This window comes from Perna viridis, chromosome 1 (assembly GCF_037379345.1).
Source record: "Perna viridis isolate PV_CMFRI_1.1 ecotype Kerala chromosome 1, ASM3737934v1, whole genome shotgun sequence".
Classification (NCBI taxonomy): Eukaryota; Metazoa; Mollusca; class Bivalvia; order Mytilida; family Mytilidae; genus Perna; species Perna viridis.
The window spans coordinates 51,555,383-51,578,828 of record NC_142445.1 but is presented as its reverse complement, the minus strand read 5'-3'; the positions used below and the strand labels follow the sequence as shown (position 1 = coordinate 51,578,828).

The 23,446-nt window shown below is 32.6% G+C and overlaps 1 protein-coding gene across 2 annotated transcripts; it reads right to left on the bottom strand.

Annotated features, from left to right (window-relative positions):
* Positions 1–5,549: 5,549 nt before the first annotated feature.
* LOC148629267 (membralin-like) lies at positions 5,550–23,273 on the bottom strand. Of its 2 annotated transcripts, XM_088547325.1 has the most exons (12): positions 23,159–23,264; positions 22,665–22,855; positions 21,302–21,489; positions 16,246–16,801; positions 15,289–15,399; positions 14,902–15,024; positions 13,944–14,044; positions 12,810–12,867; positions 11,187–11,270; positions 9,910–10,042; positions 9,546–9,645; positions 5,550–9,061 (listed from the first exon to the last, which is right to left on the bottom strand). In XM_088547325.1, the coding sequence occupies exons 3-12, from the start codon at positions 21,479–21,481 to the stop codon at positions 8,381–8,383; spliced, it is 2,127 nt and encodes a 708-aa protein (XP_088403451.1). In that variant the 5' UTR covers positions 21,482–21,489; positions 22,665–22,855; positions 23,159–23,264; the 3' UTR covers positions 5,550–8,380. The 2 variants fall into 2 exon arrangements, with proteins under 2 accessions (XP_088403451.1, XP_088403450.1); XM_088547324.1 differs by lacking the exon at positions 22,665–22,855 and having other exon boundaries at positions 23,159–23,273.
* Positions 23,274–23,446: the final 173 nt, after the last annotated feature.

Sequence of the window (23,446 nt, the reverse complement as noted above, 5' to 3'; positions counted from 1 at the left end):
AATATTAAATGAACTAGCAGAAAGGATTATCCGGAAAAATAAAATTAGCACCCGACTTGGTACAGGCATTTCAAAGTGAAATGATGGAAAACCAGGTTTTATGGCTACCTAAACATATCCCGCACCCATAGTGGCCATACGTTCAGGTGTAAGTTTGTGTTGCTTACAAAAGTAAAAATATGTAAAATAGTAGTGAAGTCAGCGTTTTACAAAAGGACTGGTGTAAAAGAATTTGTTTCGTTGGTAACAGAATAATTTGCGATTCAACAAAACTTATTAGGAGAGTGGATAAGGTGCAGTTGACAAGATCACGATACATGCCAACTGCGTATTGAGTAGACACATATGAGGAAGTATCATAATTCGGAAATCTAAATCGTCTCTCATCATTTAAAGTTAGTAGCTTGATTTTAGTTTTAGTATTTCGGTTACTTATGAAATGCCGCCATGTTAAACTAGTGGCTCTAAAAAGCCAGAGTCGTTCACCAGGGTTAAGTAACATTCTTTTTCAAGTCGCTAATATTGTTCGCGACTTCTTGCACTCGTACTTTCAGTTCTGTACATTCGCAAATGATTTGCATAATTATATATTACTACTCCACCGATGTCGTGTTAACCACCATAGCTTCACAGTTCTAGCTTCATACGAGATCAAAATGTACTACTAAAATATCATACACGTGTTCTACATGCTTATTTTAGAACGGGAAGTTTACATTAAAAGATACATTTATAGTCAGGTGTTTAATCTGGATTCCTGGCCAATATCATAAGCGATCCTAACCCGAATAATTCAGTCGTTATATTCCACTCGCTATCGATCACTACATTGCGAGTCGGCGAGAATCCATAACGATGAGGGCTTGAATTATTCAAGTTAAAGCGACCCAAAAGATCGCGATAAATTGAGAGAAACTTGTGGAACGAAAGCATTACCCACACTTCCAGGGTAACCAGTTCTTTTTATAGGGTTTGTAAGTCTCGTTCTAGTTTCAGTTTTCCTTCCGGAATTTCATATGTAGAACGTATTGAAATCCGAAGGCCGGTCTGCATTTTATTTGTCACTTCCGAGAAATGAAAACGCTGTATCACTATTCTATTTCTATGCTTTTCTTAATATTTTTATTCTGTAGAACTAGATATTTGTCATTTTTTATCAGTATTTTTTCACAAACATATATTTTGCTTTTGACATTGAACTCAATGCTATGTTAATGACGAATCTTTATGCATTTGAATGGGAGATGAGGACCCATTCTCATGAAATCACGGAGTCACGTGACGAGACTTACATACCCCATTAAAAGCATTCGGTCATCACCGTTATGTAAGAGTAATTATATCAAGGGAACCAAGATTGTAGCAGAAGTCATCCGATTGTAGAGCATATCGCATTCCTGTCATTTCGGCTGTTTAAAGCAAGCCAAAATGAGTGGCACAGAATATTTTATAATTAGAGACTTAGAAGACTCCAGTCTTTGATTTGTAAAAGCGGCCATGTTTTTCTTAGGTATAATTCCTAACGCTTATACCCAATGACTAATCATATCGGGTTTTCATTGAATTCTGTCCAAATGTTCCATAGGAAAAAAATTGGAAAGTAATAACATTAAAATGAAAAAAACAAAAAACGTCGAAAAAGGGCAATAACACTAAAATTCGCACAGATCTCATCAGGCTGAACACTTTCATCCCATGTAAAAATTTTGCTGAATCTTGTGATTTTGGAGATATATGCGAAAAACTTCTGTAAGACCCCTATGTTATATTTTCAGTAACGACAGTCATGTTTTTCAAACAGATAAAAAAATCCCCACATCAATTCTATGAAGGATATCCCAAGGAACATTCATACCAAGTTAGATTCTTACCTATCAAGTAGTGTCAGAGGAGATTTTTTTAAAAAAGAAATAACATTTGAAAAAGCCAAAAAACGTCAAAACGGGGGAATCACTCCTACATGGCTTAATAAATTTACACAAAAATTTGACCTCAGATAGATCTTATAATGCTGAACACTTATCTCGAGTCAGAATTTTGCTAAATCTAAGTTTACGAGATTTATGCGAAAAAACTTCTGTCCGACCCTGTTTTATTTCTAGTAGCGACAGCCATGTTTTTAGACGGATAAAAAATCCCCACATCAGTTCTTTGCAGAATATCATAAAGAACATTCATACCAAGTTTGGTCCTAAATGGTGAAGTGTTTGTAAAATTGTTAACCACAGTACCGGTGGCGAGCCAGTGATAGCTATCAAAATAGATATTACGCTACCGGAACAGCTGGTACCGCAATGGTCCTGATTTGGTGCAGGCACTTCAGACGAAATAATGGACTAAATCTAGGTTTTACAGCGCTAAACCTCCCTCTTCCATTGCACGCTATTGTCATAATCGGTAAATCTGTGGTCAGATCAACACAAAGAATATTAAAAAAAAAACAAACAATCATTACTCATTGTTTTAACATAAATCTTAGTGCTGATATTACCACTGTTGTCAAATTCAAGGTGTAGGTCTTAAAAAGATGCAGAACAGTCTGTTTCTGCAGTCTCCTTTATCTTGAGCTCTGGTGGATATAATGACGGTGACCATTTACCAAAAGAGGGGTTGTTGATGGACAATACATCATCAATACATCTGTATGTAAAGTTCAAGGATTTAACATCTTTTATTTTTTTATTCTTTACGAGGTCCTGAAGAAATTAAGTCTCGTATGAATATAAAAACAAATCGGCTAGGAGAGAAGCACAGTTAGTGCCCATTGGAATGCCACTTGTTGAAAAATAGCTCCCCAAATGTGACAAATATATTATCAATGTAACAGTTGCATAGTTGACATGGTAATTTTTTATCAGTCGATAGTTTAGTTCTTCTGCTTAAATTGATTGCCAAAAAGACGTATATTGATTCATCATGTCGGAATTGGGGTGTATAATATACATGTATATTGCCAGAAAGTATCAAAATTTGACGAGCTTCAGGAGTCAGATCGCGAGGGTTCCCCGAGATAATCTGACTGTTTCGAAGCGAGAACAAATAAAATATATTGATATTTTTGACAATGTTCATGCAATGTCTTTTTTTTTTATCCTGCAAACCCATTTTCTAAATAAAGCATGCGACATTTGCCCTAGTCCGAATTTCCTCTGACCCTGCAACCCTCCTCTTTTTTATTTAGATATTGATATGTCGGGTTAGAGGAGGGTTGCAGGGTCAGAGGAAATTCTGACTACATTTGCCCAAAATAGTTTTTTTTCAGCAATTTGAGCGCGGCAGTTGGCGAGGGCACTTTTAAACTTATCCGTTTCCTGTTGGAAGAAGTGGCTCATAACTGAAAAGGTAACCAGATGACAATGAATAAAACTTTGCGTTATTGGACGAGCCCTAATAGTCATCGATTAGCGAGAAAGGGGCCTTTATCACTAACAACTTTGCAGCTATTTTAGTGTCGGTATGTTAAGTATCCAGCAATCATGTGCGTAAATTGGGATATGATGGCGTTGAATCTTTTGGGACAATGCACCAGTTTTTTTTTTGCACAACTCATATCTAATTCACTGATGTCATCTGAGTAATTATTCAATATGACATCAAAGTTTATGCCACCGCACATACAGTGCCCATGACCAAATACAGTCATCTTGTCACAATGTATGTTACTTGCCCTTATATAATGATTAATTTGTAATACATGTATCAAATTAGTAACTTGTTATATTAAATTAGTAATTCATTATATCAAATTACATATTATAAAAAGTATATTGCATCCTAGATTTCATTACATATTTCTGTTGCTCTTCTATTTTTAGAGATTTGTGGTGAAATTGGTAACTTCACTGTCTTCTTAAAGAAGTAATGATATTCATGTTTAATGCTTAATCAGAATTACCAATACTTGTTCTAAAGAAAGTACCCCATGGTTGCCAAATTTGAAAACAATCAAATCAGTGGACTCCGAGATTTTTAAGGAAAATTAACAATGACAACAGGTGTCATGTGAAATATGCCATTTTCAATTGTATTCTGAAAGCTAAGGGCAAAAACCTCTCTTGTATGAACTATGATAGTACAAGTTCATAGAGATCAATACACTTATCCTCAAGTTATTACCTGAAACCAGAAAAATTTTTTTTCTCTCTCTTAATTCCTTCATACAGTAATCACCCCAAAACCAACCCAGTCGGACAGGTGATATGGAACCTTGTGATATAATTTCATAACATGATAAGCAATACATTCACATATACAAATTTAACATATAAAGGTAATTCTTCTGGTCCTTTCTTTACCCCTATACCTAAACAGGATACAACCCAAAATCAATCAAAACATTCCATTAGTGGTATGAAATCATGAAGATCAATACAGTTTCACATCTTATTGCTTGGAAACTTGCAAAATGCATTTTTTTACGATTTTCAGTTCCTTCCTAATTCACAAATGATAGTCATAAAGTCAAAATTGATCCAAGTCTTACTGCTAAGGTATATAACAGTGTGGTAGAACATCATAGAGACTCATACATTTATACTTAAATTATATACTTAAAATTTGACAAAATATATTTTTTGGTCCTAAATTCTAAACAGCTGAGGTTATAACTCCAAAAATCAACATATACATTCCTGTTTTATCTGGAACCTTGTTAAATTTTATAAAAAAAACAAAGGTAACAGTGACAACAGAATTTTTTTTTTGCAGTGTATAAAATGTAATGACTATAGCTTGTTTAGACCTTTGAATTCTTTAAAAGCATTATAAAATACTCTAAAATATTCAAGCTTGACATATCACAACATCTTAAGTTTTTGACACAGCACCGGTGACTTTATTTTAATAGTTTGCAGATAAATGGGTATCAGTTTGAAATTTTGAAAATATGATTCTTGCTGGACAGTAAGGTTCTATTACTGTCTATATTCTATATTACATGTTGTAGTTTCATTCATTAAAAGAAATACCAAATACCCAACACTATTTTTTTTTCTCTTAAGTCATAATTCCACTAATAAATTTGTCAATGGTTGATTAATTAATTATGGTTTAAAGTCCTATGGCAGAAATTTCAGGATGAGAATGACTGACCAATCAAACTGAATATGCTTTGTACTAGTCTGACATATTGAGTCACATATTTATTGTGCTAGCTCACAGAAGCAAAAGCCTGTAGGTTGTCGTGCCATCCCAATCAGACACATTATTCTGACTCAGAGCCAACCAGTTATCATTTTACTTGGACAGTTTAGAAGGATCAACATAGCATACCCAGAGTACCAACAATTTGAGTTGGTGATTGACTTCAGCTCTTTTATCTGTAATCATACAGTCCTTCATTAAAAAGAAATTATGCTGAAGTAGCCAGATTCTTCAGATAGAATACAAGAATAGGTAAGAAAAGTGGCTTGTTGTATAAGGGAAAATAAGTTACATGTTCTTTTCAGATTGAACTGACTGTAAAGAAATAAATGAATATGACCTATGCCACAATACAAAAGAAATAAAACTTGTTCAGGACAAAAAGGTTTCAGATTCCAACAAATAGAAGACATCATAATAAATCTAATGAAAAAATGGTATTAAAACATTCATCTCCACAGTTCATATCAAAGGTCTGTATGACAAAAACACAGATTCCTATATGATGTACAAGTCTTTTGTTAAACGATAGCATTGAGAGTTCACATTCAATAAAAAAAAAAGATTAAAGCTCAGACAGGTATTTCACTTATTCCATGTAAATCTACAAATGTTCAATGTAATAGAAATCCTCTCACACATACATCAAACACATGTACAAATGTGTGTCACACAACATATGTTGCCTACATTTTTGGATGTGTTTATCAAATGTATGTTGAAAAATTAATTCAATATCTGGGCAAGTTTCATTTATACCTAAAAAATAACACATCATACTAGCTAAGGAATAGACCAAGGCATAATGCATTCAAGTACAGTTTCATAAAATATTCTGCAGAGTTCAAAGAACATTTCTAATTTTTGAACAGGTTATACAAAATAACCCTGTTTGTGGCAGTTTACACTTATAAACTACAAACTGGCTCAAACCAATTAAATTATTGTTTAACCTATCAAGAAAATTCCTTTTAATTTAATATTTAACTGATTCAAGTTAAATTTTAAGAACTGTATTCTAAATGTTATTTATCAAGAGATTACATGTATTTGAATCACATACTATGGACCAATCGACATTAATGGTGTCACAGTACCAGACACAGTTATACAAGAGAACCAGCTAACTGAGAACTAACAAATCAAAAACCAGGTTCCAAATTAAATTATATATCTTGAAAAACTAAAGCCACTTTCAAAAACTGATTATTAAGAAATTTATGTGATGTTTTTGTTATTGCAAAACATGCGACTGATATCAAATTGAAATAATTGAAATTAGCATTATGGAATTTTTAACATAACAAATGTTGGTTCCCAAACATCCATTATTATATAGATAGTAACTATTTATCAAATGTTCCTTGTGTAAAAACTTTTGATAATTCATACAGTAAAATAAATTAAATTCTCCTTCCAAATACGTCACAAAGTGATTATTAATATACCAATCACAAAATTTAAAATTCATGTAGAAAACAGCAATACATATTGGAAAAATCTGTATAATAAATAGGATAATCAATTGGTTATTAATATAAGTACTTGTGCCAAAAATGCTTGAAGATTTAACTCGCAAAAAGAAAAAGTTCTGCACACTTGTTAAATCTAGGCATTCCTAGGCACTCATGATCATATAGGGGTTATTCACTCTTTACAATAAATCATCCTATTATTCTTTCACTACATATATCAGTAAGAAAACAATATTACAATACACCTGTTAGACTGCGTAAGGATGAATTTAAAGAACAAGGCACTATCTTATAAACAATAAGGAATATCCTTTTATGCACAAAAATATTTTTTTGATTTACGTAGAATCAATGTTAAATTTCTCAGAAATAGTTTGAATTTACAACACATTTCAAAACATACAATTAGTCTATAGGACAATGCATTTAAAAAAAAAAATGAGCAGTTGCTGAATTAAAATTAAACTTTGGCATTAGCACAGAGTGCCCATTGACTTGGAAATTTCTATGAAGCATGTAGAAGCATTACTTCAGGAAAATTTTTTTTTTTTTAACAATATGACATACAGACTACAATGTATACATGAACCAAATTAAAAATAACTAACATATGTAGACATAAAAGCGACCACAACAATTCAATACATTTTACTCTCATTTAACTCACACTAACTCTCTGACTGCTAATTGCAACACACTAATCATGCACGAAGTACCAGCATGTATAACACTTGGTAATACACTTAACACAGGACGTAACATGGAAATAAAGTACAGGCAAGATCTGCAAATCTTACTCAAGCTCCAGGTCAGGACCACATTTATGGTGTTTGTCTTTGAACCTTTTAATTCATTTGTGGTTAATTTATGTACTGGACAGTGTTCTCCCAAGGGCTCTTTAGCATCATGGTAATGTGAAACTAATTTGATTTAATGCTATAAGAACTGATTTTCCTGTAGACAATGTTACAAGTGTGATGCCGTAATTTGTAAGGAAAATATGCTATTTTCTAGGGAGAACATTACAGGAGTCAAGTGATTGATGGTAGAGTACAATTTTGATATCATTTTACGGGACCTGATTAAAGTTAAGCCTCATTTTGGTTTGAGGACTAAAATGATCTTGCTGTAGAAATGTATTTCATTGGAGTTAAAGATTTAGAGTTTTATTTCCACATTAAGTTTTAATGATGAGAAAGACAATGATTTCTTCACAAGTTTTGAGTACCCGGTACTTTCTCTTGCAGTTGTATTTAATCCTTTATTTTCCATTAACCTATGAAGAGTGTAAAGAAATAAGTATTAAAAAGCAAGCACCATTTAGTCTAAGTATAAAGTGACATAGCTAGAACCTGAATGAAGTATACTTCTATTATAAAAGGAGGAGATGCATTTTTTGGTAAAACGCTAACTACATAAATGCGTAGCATAGTTTTGGGCTAATTCACAACAATTTATCACTCGATTTTTTTTTTTAAATTAACAAAGCTGAACTCAATTTTTCTCACACAAATGAAAGACTACATATAAATTGCATCACTTTGGCCTAAACAGTTAAAAGGGTTTAACAAATGTTACTGTTCTGGCTTCAGTAGAATTTGATACACTTTATGGCATGATTCTTTACTCTGAGAGATATGCTTGGTAAACACCAGCCAACCACATTCTTTGGCCTTTATTTTGACCGACTATAATGTGGAGACACGTTTCCAGCACCATAAATAATCTGGTTACTTATAAAAACCTGATTACTTTTACTGGTTTCATGAAGGAGAAGTCCTTTGTGGATTATCACAATTCTGAACATCATGACTAGATACAGGTTTTTGATCTGATTCAGCCATACTCTTGTCAGCTATATTTCCATTAGTTGAGCTATTGGGATAACTGCAGTCTATATTTGGGTTTACTTTAGGAGTAGTCCCATTAGCTATTTTAAGGTTGTGAGAGGAGTCTAAGTTTCTATCTACAGTGGATGATGGCGAGGAATCTACTGAAGTCAGAGTATTAGTCAGAGTGGCTTCTGAGGGTATATTGTTTTCATTACTTAAGCTAGCTATTTGTTCATTGCTTTGTTCAGAATTGCCTTTGTGCTGACCAGCAGCATCTGAACTTTGATCATTTGATGAAGCCATATGATTGGTTAAGTCTGGAAAATTCTCTCTAGCTCTAGAACTTCCAGGAGTTTCCTCACTACTGGAAACTGGAGAAACCAAATCCTGTTGGTTTTGTACAACAGATCCATTTGCCAGGCCTGGTGGTTCACCATTTACTGGACCAGGGGGCTCACTATTTTCAGTCAATCTTCCTCCTTCTCCTTGATTATCTGTCTGATTGTCTTGATTAGCCTGGTTACTATTCTGGTTATTCACAATTTGCTGTATTCTGGCTTGTTGTAATATAGCTGGTAATTCATAGTGGTGGAAGAAATAAACCATGGAATGCTACAAGTTATATATAATATTTTAAATTATTGGCAACTCAAATTCTTTTCAATCATGCAATACTGCATGACATTACCAATATTAGGCTAACCCTTGATATTAGAACTATGCAAATTTGAGATAACACTACATCAAACCGTGTCATTGCTGATAAAACTTGAAAAACTGTAAAAAAGTAATACTCACTGACCTGATACCCCCACTCCCCAATTTGATATCATGCATCTTCAAACCTCCATTTTGATTTGGATCAAAATTTAAAACAGGAGGTGCACAATGGGAACATGTAATAAAGACTCTGTGAATGTTTCGTTGAATTCCATTCACTGGTGTGGGAGGAATAACAGATAAAAGAGATGGGTCCCCTTTTTGACATGACCTCTAAAACCTTGAACTGGGTGATTTTGAATCAGCATACTCATTGCAGTGTTTATTCTATCACTGTCAGGTATATAATGGATACAATTAAATATAAGTACTTAACCTGTATAAATAACCAGGAAGTAAATAAAGCCAGTCCGCTGTACTGTCCATTAAATCTGTAGTGATAGGCATAAAATGCCAGGTGGTATAAATAAAAGAATCTGAAAATGGAAAGTGGTTTATTGAAATCATCTAAGTTTCACATATTTATTGAAGTTAGACTAAAGTATCACATGTTGACTAAGACATTGGTTTAAATAATTAGGTACTAAATGGTCAACCTACTACAATGCACCATTATTTCACATACAGATATAAACTAATTACTTCAATACTTCATAAAGAAAAATTACTTAAAATGTGAAAAAAATATTCATTTTATTTTTTAAATATAAAAAAACAATGTTGACTCATGTCAGACTCACCTTAACCAGTGCCTTTTGCTTATGCTAGTGTGGCAACAGATAGCATCATATTGGTCAGCTATCCATACAATCAGGATGATGTAAAATGCAGTAGTTGTATCATTAAAAAATTCAGACATAATCGCTTCCATACCTACAACAGATGAAAAAAGATATATAAAGATATCAATTAACAATGTAGCCATATATCCCGCCATGGCAGATTAATTAATAAAATATAACTAGAAAGATGCTGTGTTTAAGTGGAAAGAGAAAAAATAATTCAGAAGTAATGGATTAAATATATATGGTTAAGATTTTGTAAGTGTAAGCGAATAATATGGGTTTCAGAGTTGTTAAAACATGCTAGAAAATAATGTAAGTCACATAATTCCAGCAAAATTTGCCAATCAAAATGACAGTGCAGTATGTACTTCTATATTTTATAACAATATATCAAATCAAGTATGAAAAAAAACACCCTCAAGCAATTTATTTATGAGGTGCTGTGTCTACATGGTCTTCCATTGTTGAAACATGCTGAAAGTAAGTCCCATTACTCCAACAAAATTCACCAATCAAAATGGTAGTGAAGTATGATCAACTACATATTGCGCCATACAATCCAACAAAAATTTAACAAAATCCATCCTGCAGTTTCAGAGGAGTTGTGTTCACAAAATGTTTCTAAAGTGTTCAATGCAGAAAAAAAATCAAGTCCCATAACTACGATAAAATTCACCAAATAAAAATGGTTGTGGATTATGATCAGCTACATATTGTGCTTTACAAAATTGTATCAAAATCCATCCAGCAGAGAAGCTGCATCTTCAAGATAAGTGTGACAGATGGATAACAGATGGACAGATGCACACCATTACTACATGTAGGTCCCTCTATTAAATTACAATACCGCAACAAAAAACATAAAAAACAGAATTATATTACTACTGGTCTTAGGACCAAAGAATTTAGCTGAAAATTTTCAGCCAACCAAAGCAATGAGTTGACCCAGATTTTTAAATTAACGACAAATCTTATGGAAAAAAAGCACAGAAATTGCTAAGAAAAGTTTATTTTTTTAAAAAATTTTGAGACATTACATTTAGAATTATTCAGCATTTTTTCATTTTGAAACTGTGATACAGGCTTGTATGTCATAAATTCAAATCAATATTTCCTTTTAATTTCAACAATTGCAATTATTTCTCAATTAACTGTCATCAACAGTCAGAAGTAAGTGGATTTCACAATTATCACAGTTTCATTAATACTATTATAAATTGTTTGTGTCTTACCAACTAAAGCTAGTATGACAGTTAATAATGGAGCAGCTGGGAAAGCAATTGTGATATTCATCTCCAACATCTGTAGGAAGTCAACTAAAAAAAAAAATAAAAAAAAATTAATAGGTTATCACAGAGATAGGCCTTGCCTGTTGCAAATGGACACAGTTATTTAAAACTTGATTGACAGTGACAGTGTTACTAATTTTATATACATTGTAATATGGACAATATATAACATCAATTCAACCAATTGCAATCATCAAAGTGGACAGATACCTCAGGTATAGTTTAGTGACTGCATATATGGAACTGAGACTGAGAGATAACAGTGATTTTCCTACTGTTTTTGGGAAGGGGTTCGAGGCCCATGCAATTGGGGAAAAAAGTGTGTAAAATTGCTAATTTGGGAAATGATACATAAATGAGAAACACTACAGTTCCCTCAGTACTGAAGAGTGCAGATCTCCTTGGGAAGACAATATGGATACAACAGAGACTGAAGAAAAGTTTGTACATGTACATCTCTCATAAAAAATTCATCTTAATAATGCATATTGTTTTCCTTTTTCATTAGTTTCAAACATTTATAAAACATTTGTCATTTGAACCATTTAATGGTATATTAAAATTTAAGTTTTCTTTAATGTCGATTTTTTTTAAGCCAAATGAATCGAATTTCCAACATTTAGCACTATGAGCTGAGCTCAGTTTTTTTTAAATAGAACTTGGAATTAACGTATGAGACATTGCCGCGCAGCAATTAAATTGCCCAGTCAGAAATATTCCACTGACATATTGTATGGGTCATTTTTCGGCTGGTCTGTTTTATTTTTTTTTTGGTTCCCTTCAAGTGCAACGATGGCGCAACGATGACATAGAATTGAATAGATTGCAATGCAATCAACATGGCATTGATAGTATAAGGAAAACTAACGAAACACCCTGAAAGATGATCCAAAGTTAAATGAACAAAGTATGATACAGAAGAAAAAAAAACATGATCGCCATCTCGAGGCGACTGGACGTCTATTGACAATTTGGAATACTATAACCAACAATTGGGATTTTTAGAGCCCTTTTCTCATTGGGAATGGGGCAAAATTTGGACATAAAATAAGGGTTGGAAAATCACTGGATAATCTGGTAGTAAATAGACTGTGACTGCTGGGGCATAAGTGGATCATATAAAACTGACCTAACCAGAAAACTAAACATGAAAATCTTAACATGAAATCTGAAATTTCAAAGTCAATAGATAGTGGCATAGTGGCATATGAAATGGAAACAGATTAGTGGTATAGTGATGCCACTGAAATTGCATACCAAATGTGAATAACATAACATAAGTGGTTCATATCAAACTGACCTACGCGGTAATCAGAAAACTGAACATGAAAATCTTAACATGGACAAAAGAAAGACAATACCTCAGTCTCGCCTTTCGCGACTTATTCCAAGCGAGACAAAAAAACAAAAGCATCATATTACTGAAAATGTCATCATTGTACAAAACTGAAGAAGTACAGCTTTATTCTAAATTTAAGGAAAAAAATAAAATCAGTTTGAACAATAAAAAATTATATGTTTTCCTTTAGATAAAACTAATTATCTTTGAAAAAAACATGAACTTACCTATGAATATGAAGATCTGGTGATGAGAATATCTTAGCAAGGTAGACACTGAAACAGTCTGTCAACAAAAAAGAAAATGAAATTAATTATCTGAATTTATGTTCCCTACTAGACTGAATTTTCTAAACAAGGCAATAGAATGTTACCAATCTGCAACCTGCATTTTCATGAAGGACTTAATATTGTACAACAAAAATACCATATTAGAATTTTTTAGTTCGGTTCTGGTTGAGTAATGACTAGTTAAATGTAGTTAATAACTAAGTAATTGGGAAAGTAGCTAAATTTTGCTACAAAATCAAGTATTTAATTAAAGTTGTGGTGCCTTATGGAATTCTGTTAAAATGATAAAAAAAATGCTTCAGAATATCAATATATAATATGGGTCTACATAGTCACAGACACTTGTTTTTTACATGGAATTAATAATTTACTTGCTGATTTTGTAAAATTTAAGATGACCAGCTATTTCAACCAATGATTATGGTAAAAAAGTGCAGTACAGATAAGTTATATAGGCAATTCAACTTTAGTTTTCAAGAAAATACGGGGGCAATTTTACCCGTAAATGTAACTCAACTTTAAAATATTCTTTCACTACATTTTATTTCTATTACTCCCTTTCTGTTTGGGGTGAAACACCATGTTTTATTTAGCCTGTCAAAAAGGCAGAATGTCAGAAATGTTGAAGTACAATAAAGAGGCAAATAAAAAAATAACAACTACTATAATACACAGAGGAAAATCCAACTTATGACATGGCAGTAATCAACCAAGTTCTCCTTTATTTACTGAATGAGTTAAAAATTAAATGATATAAGTTGTAGTTTCCCTGTTACAATACCTCACTGTAAACCTGACATTTCGTTCCATTCATCAATTTTTAAATAAAATTCAATATGTCATCATAACTGTTAACCCTCTCAACTACAAAATCAATGAAAATTTTAGAATCTCCCACCTTAAAAATGTAAAGATTTGTGGGAGGTTTTTGGTTAAAATTACTATCCTTTTTGTGAAAAATACTAAATAATTGAATTTTCACATCACAATTTGTTTTATGTAAAAATTTCCCTTATATTATATTCGAGATGTTAATAGGCATGTGTCATACATGCAAAAAAGTTAACGTACAAATATAAGCATGATGAAGGCTGCAGCAAGGTAAGAACTTCTGGCCATCCACATACTGACAAATCTGTAATGTTCTCCAGATACCACATTCCTCAGATAACCTACAATGATGATTTGACTCGCATATTCTAGTTTACCACAAAATATATCCAATATGGTGGCATACATCTACATAGCATAGCTGTGTTTTAAAGATAATTATTGACACAAGTCAACTCTAAATTGGTCAACTGATTAAGTTGATATGGGTTAACATTAGCACATTACCAATTAATTAGCAATCCATCTAAGAATCACACAAAATGCAATTCATGGTTGGAAAGCCTACATATTTCTTTTTTTGATATTTTCTTTAAAATGCTAAGTAAACAGACAGTAACATGTGGCTTTTCATATAACTCTTGTTCATAAGAGATATAAATTATATAGAATGCACTGTAGAATTCAAATTTAAGAGAGATAACTCTGTAAATGACACTAAAATACAATAGAAACTGTTGAATTTTCAATGTGCATTATCTTAAGAGCAGACAGATTGGAATGAATAATCATACAATATCATCAAATAGACCTGTAAAACAACTTATTAGCAAAAATAAAAATATTTTAGCCTTTTTTCGGGTGTGTCACAAATTACAGAATTTGCATGATTCTTACTAAGACTGCTACTTAAGCATTATTGTCAGATTCTTTTAAAAATATTACTTTCTAGGTTGTATGCTTTCAAAGAGTATCCTTTAGGCTTTTCTTCCATTTAATGTCAACTAAAAAAAGGGAAGTAAAAAAATATTATGCTAATCTACAACAATTTCAGCCTTCGAAATTAGGACCAGTACTGGCTGGCTTACAAAAATTTTGCTTCCAAGCCAATGTATCCTAAATAAATTATTTTCAAATTAAGGGTAGGTGCTTGTTGTCTGAAATTTAGAAGGCAAAGACTGCAATTTTGAAAAATTACCTTTATTGTCTTCCTGTTCAGCCAGCTGTTTGATACTAGACATCAATATATCATCATAACCAAGGAACTCAGCCAACAGAAATCGACTGATGCTATCACCAAAACATACATCTTGCTCTGGATCTAGATTTACATTACATTCAAAAGTATAAGAGTAAAGGGCATGAACTCAATAGATTGACTAAACAAAAAGGCAGTTATTTAACTACTTTTTAAAAGCATACTGCTTCTGTCTTTCAGACATTTTAAATTCATCAACTTTTATTAATCTAATGTTCATTTGCTAAGAAATGGTAAATAAAACTGTTGGTAACTTCATTCTTGTTTTCTCCATAATCTGCAACACATTTGCTAAAAGTTAGCATAAAATTATTTAAAAACACTAACCTAGAGTTACCAACATTACTGTAATGTTTAATTTTTGTCTAGTTCTAGGAGAAAGACGAAGAAAGCCGTACTCCAGTGCATACTCTACTATATATTTTTCCTCTGGCCATACTGAAACACAAACAAAAGTACATGAACAACACACATATTTTACATAAAAATGTGCATTGTACAGCAAACAAAAAATATTTAAACCAAGTTCTTTTTAATGTTTTTTTTTAAAACTTACAAAACTATTTGTTTATTCTAGTCTAAATTCTTTTAAGTTTTTGATCTACAAAAATGTACATGTACTAACATAGTGATGCTATTCATGCGCAAAGTGACAAATGACAAACTTTATTATGAAACTACCATTGTAAGGCCCCGTGCAGGTCCGGGTGTTAAAAGAATAGGCCTGCAGCAGCGCTAAGCTTGTCGTAAAAGGCATCTAAATAGTGCTCAGAAACCTAGCCGGGGGCTAGGTGCTCTGCCCACAGAGCAACTGGGATGTGTGCCCCAGTTGGTGGAATGGGGTACCCCTGGCGTGTTACATGCTGGGGTTGTCAGGCTATAATACGGAAAACCTGACCGCAAACCATAGTGGTGCGCCGTGTTGGGAGATGCCACGTTCCTCGCATGTTAAAGAACCCTGCTGTGGTATTCGATAGGAGTAGGAACCTTTGCGCTCTGCCACAGGAGGCTAAATTGCCCGACCTTACCCATCCCCCTTTTTCCAGTGGCAATCAAAATTTGTCGACCCTATTATCCTTGTGACCCATCCTTTTTTTTCATTTCATGTTCATTTTATCATCCATTTCATGTTCATTGTCTGAATATAGCTGAAATATTGCTGCTCGGACGTTAAACCCCAACAAACAAACAAACAAACTACCATTGTAAGTGTTAAAACCAAATATGTGTATTTGAACATTTTAACAGTATTTTCAAAAATAAAATGTTATTTTGAAACCTTACCAACTTTAGCTAGCATTTCAATTTCAGAAGGTGTAAATCCAATGACTGAGGTAGATTCAGTTTGTACAACAGGTTCCTCATAAATGGTATTATTTTCATTTTGTTCTGTTTGATCATCTTTGAAAAGGTTTAAATTCTCACTGTAAGTCCAATTGTCTGTAACATCACTAGAATCTTTCGTTTGTTCTGGAGATGAGTACTTCTTTTTTGTTTCTAAAATATCTTTAATTCTTTCTTTTACTTTAATCCCCAGCTCTTCATCCACCTTATCTTCCTTCTCATTTGAGAGGTCACCAGTTACATCCCCTTCATGTTGTACTTCCCCCAAGTCTGATTCCCCATCTTTTGTACGATTGTTGAAGAAGCTTAATGTAAAGTCAGTGTATTCTTTCTCATAGGAATTTAACAGAGTGTAATTTTCTGATGCATTATGTACTATTTCCACCCGTAAAATACCATCTCTCGGCCAAGAGTCCTTGACATGTGAAAGACAGTTGATAGGTGTCCTTGCAAATACTACATGAATGTAAACTAAAATGCTCAGCACAACCAATGCCTACAAAAACAATAATATGTCAAAGGCTACATGTATTCTTCAGACAAGTGTAACCTGATACATTGTATTTTTTTAACAAGAGGCTCATAGCAGCCTCAATCGCTCACCTGTTAAGTCAGTGTCCTTGCTAGGGCAAAATGGAGGGGTGCAGCACCCCTCTGCCCCTATTGAGTACCACTTTAGTGTCCATTTACAATTATCTGAATGGCCCTTTAAGATTTCCACTCTTGTTAATATATTACCCCTAGCCATTTAAGAAGTGTCACCATCATTAACTACATCCTGTCGTAATTAACCCTCAGGTAAACCTCAGGTAATTATCGGTGATCAATCAGCTGACTAGGGTTATCTGATAATGATTGAAAAGTAGAAAATGAATCCGATTGGATCTATAACAATTTCATGGACAGCCAATCATTGGTTAATAATTAATTTCTACTGCACAACTAATTTTACAAATATTTTCAAGGTAACAGGTCTAAATTTTGTAGAACTACCAGTGTAAACAATTGCATGTTGCACATGTTTGTTTATTCAAGATATCAGTTATCTCCCTTATAATTTCAATATTTTAAAAATTTTCTATATCTTCAACAGTAAAGGACATTTTCTGTAAGTTGTAATTGCAATAGTTAAAGGAAATAATATTCCTTTTACTTACTTAAGATTTTGATATTTAATTGGAGCAATATTGACTATTTGTAACATTTCACCTCCATTATTAGATGCTGCCTCACTGCAAGATCAATAACAAATCTTGTTCATACAACAATCACACCATACAACCATTTTGCATCATTTCGATCAACAGCAGGTTCAACATTGTTTACCTGTGACATGTGCATTATCATTGGTAAGTAAATCTTTATTATTTGCTTTTAATATGAAAGTTATGAATTGGATTATGAGTTAGAATGATGATTTTATGTTGTTTTAGTAATGTATCGTTTAATTTTATTCATCATTGACCTTTTTGTTGTTTTTTGGTCTGTTTTCTTCCGGAAAAATCTGTACAAAATTCTACTTGGTGACATCAATCGACCATATTACAAAACAGGTAGTTTTTTACTAGTCAATCAAGATTAATTTTAAAGCGTTATATATAAGCTTTATTTTGATGTATGAAACATTGCTCCACATCCAACTGTTTTTGTGCAATTCACTCTTATTCTACCGCTCGTGTGAAATACATGATACGATCAACGTCCAATGCATGATACAATCAACAGCAGATATTTGTTTAGTGATGATACCATCAACTGCCGTTGAGGAAAGATAATAAATACAAATTTTGATAGTGAACAGGAAACTATAATTATATTAGACAAATGTTCAGATGTCAAACAGTTTTTAATATTCACTCTCATCGCATGCAGAACAATGTTTACACCCGGTGATCTGAAATAACTAAAATATAACGATATTAGCAATTATAAATTAGTATTACAATCTTTCAAGAGAATTTATTACTCAAATTTACTGAACAAGTTCGGCATGGCTTAATTTTCTCTGTCTTTTTTGTAAGTTTAAGACGAACAATCCCGATATAATTGCCCCTGACCAACTTCGTTAATAAATTTGAGTAATAGATGTAATAAATTAACTTTTACAGATACTTATTACAATTGTCTTATTCGTTCCTTTCAGATCAAGGATGAGTCATGGAAAACTACATATGCTACTATTGTGAAAATGGTTATGATGAGTTTTCCTACCTAATTGAACATTTAAGTGTCAAACATAATGAAAAAGAAATTAAGTATAGGGAAAAGGAATTGAATAGTTTGAAATGACTCTTGGGACCCGGAACAGAGTTGTCACTAATCGAGCTGTCTGAAAATTTACCACCTTTTATAACAACTTGAAATTTCTGTAAAATTATATGTTGCTAACCCGTGAGTTTAAATAAAGTTTAACTGGACTTTGAATTTATGACAGTGGAATAAATTGTTGAAATCTCCATGGTGTCTAAAGTACATAGAACAAAATAAAGAAAATACAGATGGGGTGGGGGGAGGGGTTGTATTCAATCACATCCTAAGCCAATGATACTAAGAGTCGGTGTCTGACAGAAATTAGTTTCTTATCTATCCAAGGGACATATACGTGTTGGAAACAAGAGATGACAGTAAATTCTCACAATGACCAAACACACCAAGTAAAACATCACCCACCCAGTAAAAAAAACAACAAACAGATATATATATATATATATATATATATATATATATATATATATATATATATATATATATATATATATATATAACTATAGGACCTCGGCATAGCCAGACTTGGTACCAGCAGTAGAAAAGCCAGTGGTAGGATTGAACCGGTTTATGCAGCCTTCCTGAAAAGTGTCAGTCTGAAGGTTTTTGCTGACAAAAATCATGCCTGACTGACACCATTTGCCACCATGTCAGTCCGAAACCTCACATTTTCTCTGGCTATCCTGTTTCCCTATAATGTAGAAACAAACCAATAAAACCGAAACAAATAGACATCTAAATGGTTGGCCAATTTTTCAACATACAAAGAAGAATTTGGAAAGAAAGGGCAAAAAGTGCTCATTGCTGATCACCACTATTACTGATTATGGGGAACTGATGATTAACACCCTTTTCATTTATCATTATTGACCCTCACTCAAAGTTCATCGCATTATCTGCTGATGTATTGCACTTTATTTTCGGAAGATCAGACCCATCAACATTTATAATAAGCAATCCATTCAATGCCTCATAGTACAGTGAAAATTAGAAAAAAAAAGTTTGAAATGATGGTTGCACAGATATACTCTTTGCAAAGAAATTCTACTATCCAGCCACATACGGTACAGAAAACTGTTGTTACTAAACAAAAACTTAACACTCGTGTCAATCAAAACATTCAATATCTTCACAAATTTACAGAAAACGACAGATTTGACATTTAACAATACAGCTTTTGATCGTATCATAACACTGCTGTTGAATGCATCACAAAGGAAAATATATCGGACGATGGTCGTATCAGTTTTTTCGCACAAGTCATTATATAAGAGCGAATTACACTAAAACGGTTGAAGATAGGATAATGTTTCATACCTCAAAATGAAGGTTACACATAATACTTTCATATATATGATCATTGATAATTTGGAAAGTACGTAGTTTTATAATATAATTAGTGGAAGTTAATTACGTTAAGGTTTGATGTGATCTTTTGAACAAAAAGTGGTTCAGTCTACGAAAATGCTGATGATAAGAGAAAAGAAATAGTAGTCTCATAAAATAGCATATAATCATCATTCTCAATCAAAACCCAATTCATAACTTTCATATTAAAAGTAAATAATAAAGATTTACTTACCAACGATAATGCACATGTCACAGGTAAACAAACAATGTTGAACGTATCATGCTGCTGTTGATCGAAATGATACAAAGTGGTTGTACGGTGTGACAATTGATCAAATCAAAACCGATTTCTTAACTTTTTCATAGGAGATCTGAAGGCTGCAGTTATACATATACAGCATACTCAACTCTATATACATGTATATGTGCTAAAATTCTAAAAGCACTTGGTCATCTGAGAAAGGTCTTTCAATACAATAAGGGTGTCATGCAAATATTAATCATGCAGACAAATTTACTCAGTTTGCAAATTATGATGCGACCTTCATTTTCAAAAATTGGCAGGTAAGCAATAAGAATACAAATTACTGACTTAACACAAACATACAAAATCCATGTCCCTTTTTCGTTGAAAAAAAAAAAATGCTACATGTTAAAGTGCCCTCTTTCCTGCACCCTTCTATTTTCAAATTCTAGCTAGAACACTGGTACTGATAGTATTGCCATATTTAACATTTTATACCATTATGTATTTATAATCAAAATATTAGTGAAATACATACAAATTCAGCAACTTTGGTTTTTTGGATAGCAGAAAGAAACTAGCAATTGTCAAAAGTGCATTTTCAGGGGATACCATTCCATGAAGAAAATAAACAGATTTTACTTAAATTTACACCAAAGATAGATCATATAAAACTAAACATTTTCAATTCTTTCAAGGACAATACATGTAACTCTAACAAGGAGTTATTCTACAACTTTGACTGAATGAAGACTTTTGTATGCCTTATCAGAAGAATCATTTCATCAGTAGCAACTTTTTTCTTATCCCTTATATTTTTCAAAACACTGGCCAAAAATTGCAAAAAAAACCTCAAACATTTTCTGCCTTTCAAGGGACACTTTGGAGGTCTTATCAAAAGTAACATTTCATCAAATGAAAGTTTGGGACTACAGATGACAATGCAACCGATGACAGATTCCAAGAGAAGACTTCTTGGTTAGTATTGACATTTCACATGCATCATGGTATAAAATACATGCACTCACACAGTAATCAACAAACAATATTAAATTTTCATAAGTATACTTAAAAAACAAATTTTTATTACAAAAAAGACTGCAAAAGTAAATTAAAACATACAAAAATTTAACATACCTTTAGCAAAATGGCGAACTCCAATATCCTTCGGATTGGTTTAGGAAATGCTCTTGCATAAGTTAATGCAACTCGATAAAACAATGCATGGAAAAGCCGGTCTCTCACATTCACCAGGGGATTTTGACCAGTGCGTCCTCTAACCCTTGGCTCATTATTATTTTCTTGATCTGCATTCATTTTAAATTCTGAAAATGTGAAACCACCATTATTAATATATATATATCATTTTGATTGTTTCACTTACTCCTGATAATAACATTAACAAGCAATTAAATAAAAACTAGTGATTCATCGGAAGAATACAGAATTAATGATGATGTTAACATAATATCTTAAAATTCTTACACTTTTAAGTTTATCAGTATTTGATGACTGATTGCAAGATTGACATCTTTCAGTGGACAATTATGGCTTCATAAATCATTGACTCAACATCTAAGCTTAACATTTCTATCAAATATCTTTAAAAGAATAGTCCTAAAATTAAAATAAATGCTCAAAACATAGGAATTTTTCAATTAGTGAAAGTACTTCAAACCCATTTTGACAAACAGCAAGCTTTTTGGGTGGGATAGACTAAGGGATGGCTTTACTAGGAGGAATCATCAATGGAAAGGCAGTAGTTGGGATTAAAATTTTGAGAATGTTTCAATGGGCCAATTTTAAACATTCTTTATAAAAACATTTGATTCTGATGGGACCTTTTCAGCTGGAATGTGATAAATGGTGCATGATCCCCTCTAATCCCAATCACTGGGAAGGATCTTCTAGAATTCTTAGTAGGGCGTTAATTACAATTTTAGATTTTTTACTGATTTCTACTTTGAATAAAACCATGATGACGATTCAAGATATACACCCATGTTGTTGGAACAGGTCAAAAACCATGTTACCAATATTGCAGAACAGTTTAATATCTAATAAGGTATTTTTTTAAATTAAGTTGAACCTTACGGTAATCCTATTTTAAGAGCTTTTTGCAGCAGATATGATAAAAATTTAATTTACGCACCTGTGGTCAAACAGGTTGGGAACAAGTCTTGAAGTTAGGATTAACAGTCCCCTCCTTTGGGGTACTACATGTAGCTTTAACCCATTACAAAAATTAAAGTTTTCTTTATATAAAATATTGTTAAAAAGTAGGGATATTTAACTTTAGCAAAGACAATTTTGTTTTATTTTCATTAGATGTACATGAATATCATAAGTTACAGACCCAAGTAAAATGCAATATTTCAAGGCCATAAACAGATAAGGACATATCTCCTATGGAACAATGTGGAAAACTTGACAGCATCTTTTCTTGACAGTGACAATGTAAATTTATCAGATGAAGAGAAACTGGATCTGATAACATCACCTGAGGAATGTGCCACTCCCTTTGTAGTCAGAAGTACAATGTAACATCCTTAATTGATGAAAACAGCATCAGTGAGTACTGCAGTTACACTGACTAAACGACTGGGGATCCCACTCTCAAAGGAAATTTGGTTATAATACTACCCTGTATTTTCAGATTTCCCCGTACATGTACATGTATTTAAGCAAGGTCTTGAAAAAGTAGTATACAGACTTACATTTGAGGAATATACAGAACAACAACATTAACAACTGATAAGCAGGACTAGGACCGGTCCTCTTAGTCAAACTAAAATCTTACTGAATAATTGAAAAATATGTTGAGATTAAATTTTGAGTGTTAGGTTAGTAAGTTTTTGAAAACAGTCTGAAACTTGTATCGTGAAAGTGAAAGGCAAGATGGAAGTAATTTTTTTTATATAAATAGGCGATAGGCAAGTGCGTGACGCCAACTTAACAATCATTGTTTTGCATCAGCATGTTTAGTATATACACCTTATAAATTGTCCCCATAAGGGCAAAATTATCACTACATTAACAATTAGCAATACAAAACTGCGAAGATCTGCGATTTTGACATGTCAGTGTATTACTAGTGAGATGAATAACGGAATGATTTTTGACAAGTACAAAACATTACTTCATTTTATTCTCCTACACTCATTACATCAAGTACAACCTAAATCTAAATACATTTAAAGTTATAAAAATCATTAAGTTATGACAAGGATTAAGATTACATATATATAAATAAGAAATTGATTGTTTATGGTAGAATAAAAT